The 8,980-nt window shown below is 36.9% G+C and overlaps 1 protein-coding gene and 1 long non-coding RNA gene across 2 annotated transcripts; both read left to right on the top strand.

Annotated features, from left to right (window-relative positions):
- The first annotated feature begins 245 nt into the window (after nt 1–245).
- Nucleotides 246–7,233, top strand: LOC107591063 (proliferation-associated protein 2G4-like). The gene is made up of 13 exons (XM_016280064.1): nt 246–517; nt 1,299–1,427; nt 2,083–2,188; nt 2,275–2,344; nt 2,422–2,514; nt 2,955–3,018; nt 3,099–3,177; nt 3,263–3,341; nt 3,421–3,554; nt 4,779–4,873; nt 5,137–5,264; nt 6,287–6,340; nt 6,427–7,233. Exons 1-13 carry the CDS (start codon nt 430–432, stop codon nt 6,490–6,492), a joined length of 1,185 nt encoding a protein of 394 aa, XP_016135550.1. The 5' UTR covers nt 246–429; the 3' UTR covers nt 6,493–7,233.
- A 517-nt stretch (nt 7,234–7,750) lies between these two features.
- LOC107591064 (uncharacterized) lies at nt 7,751–8,817 on the top strand. Its single transcript, XR_001609852.1, has 3 exons — nt 7,751–7,861; nt 8,304–8,432; nt 8,663–8,817. It is a non-coding gene; the product is annotated as an uncharacterized lncRNA (long non-coding RNA).
- Nucleotides 8,818–8,980: the final 163 nt, after the last annotated feature.

Genomic DNA, 8,980 nt, shown 5'->3' with positions numbered 1-8,980 from the left:
CATGAGATTCAAATGAGTTATAATTGCATAAAGGAGAGTGGGTTGAGTATTTCCAGTTGTTTGAAATGAGCTGACCAGTGCCCCCACCCCGCCCAACCTGAGAGAAAGAGAAATGTAAGATGTTAAAGATTTATCCTAAATATGCTTTGTTTGTACGTAAAACACTCTTTGACATCTCTATGCCAAACTGGAAAATTAATGACGAGATATAATTTCCTCGAGCTCCCGCAGAGGTCACTCTGTCAGTCTATCCGCAGCTCTGCGGCTTTTATTTTGAAGTGCGGCGCCGTAATCGGCCATCTTGCGCGTTTCCACGGCTGCTGCTGGCGCAGGCTGTGAGATCTGAAGCAGCGTGCTGTGCTCCATCATCCCACAAGCAAAGCGAGGGAAAAAGTTACGAGCTCCTCTTGAATCCCACCGCTGACAAGCATGTCAGGAGACGACGACCAGCAAGAGCACACCATCTCTGATGACTTGGTGGTCACCAAGTACAAGATGGGGGCCGACATAGCAAACCGTAAGATTGATTCTGGAGCTTTATGCGTGATCAAGGGTTGATTTTGACCGAGCGGTGATGCAGCTCAGCGCTCGGCCATGTGTCTGCGAGCTGTAGTGAGATAGACATAGATGCCATTCATTTTGTAGTTTTTTTGACTTGACTTAACTTGAAATCGTGCGGATAAGCATCAGCAGTAGACGTTTTGTAATCTTAAGAGCGTTGTTTATGTTTATAAATATTCGGCTAGCAGGTTAGCCAGTTAGCTGTAGTTGTAACGTACCGACTTAAAGTGGTTGTTCACCCCAAAAGTAAAATTCTGTCATTATTTACTCACCGTGATGTTACTCTAAACCTGCATGACTATTAACCACAATAGGACATGTTTGACACAACGTTAAGTGACTGACAGCCTCTGAGTCACCATTCACTTTCATTGCTTGTTCTTTACGATGAGAGTGAGTGGCGACTGACCCTGTCATTCTGCCCGACGTCCAGTACTAAAGTTAATTCAGCAGATATATATATATATATATATATATATATATATATATATTAGTAGGTATTACGCCACAGTAATGTAAAAAAGTGTCCAGTAGATTTATTGGCAGGTGCTGAGAAAGTTTTAGCTACTGTCAGCTACGCAAATCTTCAATTTCTTTCTTTTTACTAGAAGTGCTTACTGATTTAATGTGTATTGATCTTCTTCAGACCGGGTCCTGTCACATAGTGCTTTAGGGAGAGCTTCCAAATCTGTTGGGTATGAAATTTGGTTGTCTAATGTGAAATCTTTCTTTTTCAGAGGCTTTGAAGGTGGTCATCGAAGCAGCCAAGCCTGGTGTGTCTGTCCTCAGCCTATGCGAGAAAGGAGATGCTTTCATCACTGCCGAAACAGGCAAGGTCTTCAAGAAGGAGAAAGAGATTAAGAAAGGTAAGAATGCTTCTGAAAAGAGCTAAATAATATTCATTACAATCTTGAATCAGTGATTTCAAAAGTGACCTTAACCAGTGATTTTAAATGTGGGGTTTTTTATTTAAAACGTATACATTTTCTTGATTTTTTTAATGTATTTATTTTTAAAAATGATGTTTAAAAAAATAAAAATCTATAATATTCATTAAAATCATAAATCAAAATTGATATTTTAAAAATGTTTTAATTATTCTATTTTTACATTTTATTTTATATTTCAAAAAATAAATTATTTATTATATGCAAAGTATTTTTCAAAGGTTAGGAAACATTACATTTCTAAATGTTTTCATCAAATTTCTTATGTTCACCAAGGCTGCATCTATGTGCTCAAAAATACAGTAAAACCTTTTTTTTTTGTAGTATATTTAAAAATGTCACTTATTCCTGTGATGGTAAAACTGAATTTTCAGCATCCATTTCTTATGAATAGTTATTTCAAATTGTAATAATATTTCACAGTATTACTGTTCTTACTGTATTTTTGATCAAATAAATGCAGCCTTGCAGAGCATAAGAGACTTCATTAAACATTTAAAAATCATTGTTTCCAAACTTTTGACAAAGTCCTCTATATGAAAAAGTAGATGAATGTTTTATACTTGTGTGACAGGGATTGCCTTTCCCACCTGTGTGTCTGTGAACAACTGTGTGTGCCACTTCTCACCGCTGAAGAGCGATCCAGACTACACACTCAAAGACAGTGACTTGGTTAAAATGTGAGTGTTATTTCTGTTCGATATATAAATGTATGTATTTTTTGTTTATTAGCACATTTCTTCATTATTACATTGTTTTTCCACAGTGACCTTGGAGTGCATGTGGATGGCTTCATCTCCAACATTGCTCATAGCTTTGTGGTTGGCGCAACCAAGGTATGTCTTTTGTTGTGAATGCTACAAACTCATTTTTCATTCTGTTAGAAGTGCACTTAACTTTGCTGTTCTTCTAGGATGCTCCTGTGACAGGACGGAAAGCGGATGTGATCAAAGCTGCCCACTTGTGTGCAGAAGCTGCTCTCCGGCTGGTTAAACCTGGGAATCAGGTTAGTTAGAATCAATCCGGTCATGTAATTAACTGCTAAAAACATCCTCATGAATAAAACTATATAATGATTTAAAATTTCACAATCAATTCTCTATTATAAAATTGATAATTCCCTTTGTGGAGGTCAACTTAAAACCTTGGTCTACATGTAAGGGACAATATCCTCAGAAGGATGCTACTTAATTGGATGATTTTTTTTTTTTTATGTTATTTTAGTGTTGTTATTTATATACGATTATAGCATTTTAAAAAATATATTAAAAATATTTTAAAAAATAAACAATTGTTTTTGTAATTTTTGTTAGTTTTTTATTTCTATATAACTTGAATAAAATGATTTGTAGTAGTTAACAATGATTTAAATGTGGTTCACAAAGTGTTTCAAATGCATTTAGGAAGTTACAATGGACCAACCAGCTGTTTTTCTGTTTTTCTCAGAACACTCAGGTCACAGAGGCCTGGAACAAGATTGCCCAATCATTCAAATGCATGGCCATCGAGGGTGAGCTGACCAAAACCTGAACTCATCTCTGTTGAAGCATAATAACATGGTTTTAAAGCTCCTTCTGTCTCTTTACACAGGCATGCTGTCTCATCAGTTAAAGCAGCACGTCATTGATGGAGAGAAGACCATCATTCAGAACCCCACCGACCAGCAAAGGTCAGGATAATGAAGAGCTAGATTGTTTTTGAAAATGATTGAGTATTACTCTGTTTAATGCTCTCTGTCCTTGTCTGCTCTTAAGGAAGGACCACGAGAAGGCAGAATTTGAAGTGCATGAGGTGTATGCTGTGGACGTGCTCATTAGCACTGGAGAGGGAAAGGTGAAGACTCATCTTGGCATCAACTGTTCCCTTGATGTGCGACAGATAGCTGATCACAGTGCTCTCTTTCTCCCTGCAGGCTAGAGACTCCGGGCAGAGAACCACTGTTTACAAGCGAGACCCCAGCAAGCAGTATGGACTGAAGATGAAGACCTCCAGGGTGTTCTTTAGTGAGGTCGAGCGGCGATTTGATACCATGCCATTTACTCTGAGGTAATGAGGTTTATTTTTATTATCACTAGTTAAAAGTTAGTTAAACTTGCATTTAAAGAAGGGCAGCCACTTAAAAATAAAATGAAGAAATCCATTATTAAAGGGGAGGTAAAGCTTTTAATGAAACTTGGCTGTCTGTGCAGTAGAATTGTTTTTGAAATCCATGCTACTTAACTAGAGAAAAAAGGTACGTACAATCTGTAGTTTTTGCAAAAGCCCTCCAAAAAGCCGTTTTGTTACCCTTTAATTCAATAATTCAAAAGTAAAAATATGAAAAGAGAAATCACTTACAAATTTATAAATGTATAATAAATATTTATATTAATTCAAAAAGTCAATTCAAATATTGCTTAAATTGAATAAAACATTTTAAAATCAATTTAGTACCAAAGAATTGTTTTTTATGATGTTTAAATAGCTGTTAATGTTAATATATTTTAAAGTGCATTTTATTCCTGTGATGAAAAAGCTGAATTTTCTGCATCATTACTCCAGTCTTCAGTGTCACAGGATCCTTCAGAAATCATTCTGATATGTAGGTTTACTGCTCAAGAAACATTCTTATTATTAATGTTGAAAACAGCTGTGCTGCTTTATATTTTGTGCAAACCGTGGCACATTTTTCAGGGATCGTTGAATATAGAAAGATCAAAAGAACAGCATTTATTTGAACATAAATGTCTATCCTGTCACTTTTAAAGATATATATTTTTTGGCATGTATTGCCTTTTATTAGGACAGGACAGTCACTTTGACAGGAAGTGAAGTGGGAGAGAGAGGGGATGGGAGTTTGGGAAAGGTCCGCGAGCTGGGACTTGAACTCGGGACGCCTGAAGCGCTGCCCACGAGGGTTTTGGCGCCGACTTTACTGTCACTTTTGATCAATTTAATGCATCCTTGCTGAATAAAAGTATTGATTTCCTTCAACAACAACAAAATCCTACGGGCCCTTTTTGAATGCTAATGTATAAATGATATAAATGCATTATATAAATATATAAACATTAAATTGTTAGACCAGGTCGCATTCACGTTAATGCATTTGACAGTGTATTCAAGCTATATGTTTACGTGCCAATCAGATGTATGACTTTGAAGTTATTCGTATCTCAAATGAAAGTGCATGGCACAAAACAAACTCTTCACCTCTGTTGCTCATCACATTTCGTTGTGTCTCTCTCCTTGTGTTTCTGTCTTTGTGTGGTCTGGTGTCTGTGCTATCAGGGCATTTGAGGATGAGAGTAAAGCTCGACTAGGAGTGGTTGAGTGTGCCAAACACGAGCTGCTTCAGCCCTTCAATGTCCTGCATGAGAAGGAAGGTGAGGCATTAGTACCACAGTCATAAAATTTCACTTTTATATGTAAAACCTTCAATCAAGCATGAAGATGATAGGGTTAAACCTTTGCAACGAATCACTAAATGGAAATAAAAAATAATTTCCTGTCACGCCGGTGCTCATTTGCACATTTGCCGCATGACCAGGTCAAAGACTGTTCTTATTTTAGAAGTTTGGTGCCATCAGCAAAGTCTCGAGAGTCACATTGTCAAACCTTCTGTCTCTTACACATCTTTTCTTTCAAGGTGAATGTGTAGCACAGTTTAAATTCACGGTGCTGCTCATGGCAAACGGCCCTCTGCGTATCACCAGTGGACCTTTTGATCCAGAGCTTTACAAGTCTGAGCATGAAGTACAAGACCCAGAGCTCAAGGTAAGAAAACGAGGGGTTCTGGTGTTACATACAGGGAACTGGTATGGAAGTTATATTGGAGGTTTATTAGTTCATTAATTAAAAGTTAATATTTACAGAATTTAAAGAAGTATTATTTAAAGAATTATTGCATTTTTTATTCTGCTTTTTAAGGACTAGTTGGAAATTTTATTTTATATATGTAAATATTCTAATAATAGGTAGAAGGAACCCAAGTATGAATATTTGTCAAAGTATGAAAATTATTTTCAAAAATAAAATAATTATATGATAGTAACATTAAAATAATGTTAATAAAACATTATTGCCAAAATTAAAGTATTGATTTCTCAACTTTTAAATGATTCATTTTTACGAAACAAAAATGAAACAATCGTATTTCAGCTGCAGAAAGATGTCAGTATAACAGAGCTTGTAAACAATGTCACATAATGTCACATTTACCTCAGAAAAAAAGTGTATTTGCTGACCATAAACTTATTTGCCAGCTAGAAAAATTAACTCGAGAGGAGTATTTAGCTAAATATATGCACCATATAACATATTCATTATCATTTTTACTGCTCTTCAATATTTAATTTATTATAACTTCATTTAGTGTAATTTAAGTGTTTATATACAAATCAGTTAATTTTAACCTTCAATATTAGAGTAATGTAATGTAGTACCAACTGACTCATGTATATTTTACAGAGTTAGCTGTTTTTTTACCCTTGATAATTTGCTATGTTGTACATGATATATATCCAAAATGATCAGAATCGAATCGAAAGCTTGTGAATCAAAATTTCATTGAATCATGAAATTTGTGTCAATGCCTAGCCCTAATGTTGCCTATAATTCAATATCATTCATTATTAATTAATATAATAATAATATAATTTTTTTTATATATTTTAGTAAGCGAACAAGGGACAAACATTTAGGGGCCGTTGGCAAAAAAAATCCTACTCTACGTAATTGAATTCTCCAGTTGATTTTTGCATTCAAGATTTACTGGCAATGTGTTTTATTATTTGCAGGCATTGTTGCAAAGCTCAGCCAGCCGCAAGGCACAGAAGAAGAAGAAAAAGAAGGTTTGTTGTGTCAGCATCCACTTTCCCCATTTCTAATGGCACTTTGTGAATATGAAACCGTAATTGCAAAATTTTTCTTTTCCCAGGCATCCAAAAATGTGGAGAGTGCCACAGGACAACCAGTGGAGGCTGAGAGCGAAGCTGCTGCATAGACTCCCACTGCCAACCAAGCTGACTGACAGAGCCTCTGCACAGCCCAAAGAACAGAACCGTTAAAGCTAATTATGACCTGCCCCACTGAGAGGCCTCCGGCCAAGCCTTCTGTCTTTTTGAATACCTCCTCATTCGTTACATAAGACTGCTACAGGGTTTGTGCAGTTTACTTGCGTTTGGTTGTCTTTGAATGCGGCTGGGAGTATGCGGATGAGCAGGTAGATACTGTCCAACCGTGTTTACAGGAGGCGAGTGCTGGGTTTTTTTTTACCCTCTCTGTCATTGTACAAGCCATCATGAACAACAAAAGTGTAATGGTGGCACTCTTAAGGAAGTTTTGCTACAAAGTGCCATTCATGTCCATGCAGATGAGATCCCTGTTTGAGGTCTGTTAAAGGTTGAGTTTTTGTCAGTTGGGAAATGATCATAATTTGTATTGATGACCTGTAATGAGTCTTTGGAGCGGTAACAGCCTTACTAAACCTTAAATATAGCAAACCAACTACAATGGAAGCACTGTTAATCAATTTGGTAAGCTTTGATTTCTGTTAGATGACATTCAGCATTCGTTTTCTAGTATTTCCAGAATTGTGAAAATGCTTTTCCAGAGTCTGTTTCGATGTAGATCTTTCCTTCAGCTTATTGGTCCGACTTCTCAAACCATTGTTTATTGATTTAATTGACTGACCAAATTAACCTGTCATTTTATAAACGTACATCTAATAAATTTAATTAGCCAATTGATGGATCCAAGCCTGGTTTGTTTGTTTAAACTCAACAAATATCACAAAATGTATTCATCTATCAGAATGCAGCAGTCATATGGCACACAGAAAATATTATGAGTGCCATTAGACACAAAATGTCAAACCCAGTGTCATCTGCAAACCAATGACATACCTATAAGGAGATCATTTAACTTAACCAACTGGTCACACGGCAATTTAACGGGAACCATGGAGTTATTTCCTGTCTAGTTCGCACAGGTGTGCTAGTAGAGTATCCACAAGTTTAGTTCATTTTAACTATCGATATATTCTACTAAGTTTGACATCTAAAAAGTGTCGAAATACAATTCCAGAGAGAAAAGGCGAAAGGGAACTGGATTCGTAACTCGCGCGCTGTTCTCTCGCGCACAGCCGCCCACACGTGAAGCGCGGATCCGTGCATCGGGTCTTAAAGGGACAGCGGCTTATAAATACTGCTGTCATTAATGATCATCAAACAACAGAGCAACTGCAAATAGTATATTCCTGCACAACCGGAGGCTGCAGTTTCAGGACAGCAGTTCTAGGACCCTATGCTTTTGTAACAGCGCTACCTACCGAATTGGATCACTAAAGATGGACGACATGCACAGCAGTCGGAGTGAGTAACTTTACCGATTTTCATTTAAGTTTTATTTTATAACCTTAAAACGATGCAAAGTTTACGAAGCCAACGTGAGAACTGCTAAGAAATAATAATGAATTCCCTATTGCTAGTTTTATTGATTATTACGATGTTCTTAATTCGTGGCCATGATTTAATTAAGCTAAACCTTGTTGACATAATGACTACAATAAGTCAATCTAGCCAGCACATTAATTAAACTTAAAAAGATGATAAAAGCATGTTGATGTGTCAGATTTACCTGTAGCTTACTGTATTAGTGTGAAAACGTGTTTGATACTCATTGTTTTTGCATATTAGTTAAGTATAAATCATCGTTCATAATTAAACTGGGCTCATTGCTTGGTTGCACCACAATATGTGTTATTAGCCTGTCCCTTTGGCAGTACTTTAGATGAATCTTGTTGATGTTTGAAAGGCATGGTCAGCGGTTTGCCTTCTGGACTGATGAGGCCAGAAACTTGCTCCAAGGAACTCTTCAGCCAGTGTACAGAGTGCTATCTCAGAGGAAATCCACATCCAGGCTGTCGATGACCACACCGCAGAGGTAAAGAGACTGCTGGACTTCATTGTGACGTTACAGGGATCTGAGGAGCATTTAGTGGTACTTAAACAATGTTCACATTTAATCATCATTACAAACAAACTCATAGTAAGGGCCTTAATTAGGAATAACATTAACACTACCTTTTAACTATGCTGCAAATTATTGTATCTTTATCTTAAATGTATCAATTTCCTCAAAATAACAGTTTTTTCACCATGGTTTGCCCATAGGGTGTACTCAACGGGAAGCCCTCTAAGTGGTCTCATAAGCTAACCGCCTCCCGAGTGCCTGTCTACCTCGACAGTGAGGAACAACTGTCCTGTTTACCGATCTGAGAGGAGTGCTGCAGAGGACACCAACACAACTGAGCTTCACAAATGACGTGCAGAGGTATGCCAGACCATGTAATGTGTTTGCGAGTGTCCTGCTCCTGCACTTACAAAATCTACTGTATAAACTGCATGCTGGTGCTACTCGTGTATGGACCAATGTATAATGGCTTGCTGTTCAGTACTGCTATAATAGTATACTTAAATTAACTGTTTTTT

Source organism: Sinocyclocheilus grahami, unplaced genomic scaffold, assembly GCF_001515645.1.
Source record: "Sinocyclocheilus grahami isolate Dianchi unplaced genomic scaffold, SAMN03320097.WGS_v1.1 scaffold137.1, whole genome shotgun sequence".
Lineage (NCBI taxonomy): Eukaryota > Metazoa > Chordata > Actinopteri > Cypriniformes > Cyprinidae > Sinocyclocheilus > Sinocyclocheilus grahami.
Note: the sequence above shows the minus strand (reverse complement) of the source record. Positions and strands in the feature narration are given on the sequence as shown.

Bases quoted from the DNA above. Each gene is read 5' to 3' on its own strand.
- LOC107591063 (XM_016280064.1), top strand. From the start codon at position 430: ATGTCAGGAGACGACGACCAGCAAGAGCACACCATCTCTGATGACTTG. The intron at 3,555-4,778 runs GTAATGAGGTTT...CTGTGCTATCAG, and splicing joins ACCATGCCATTTACTCTGAG to GGCATTTGAGGATGAGAGTA. The intron at 5,265-6,286 runs GTAAGAAAACGA...TATTATTTGCAG, and splicing joins TACAAGACCCAGAGCTCAAG to GCATTGTTGCAAAGCTCAGC.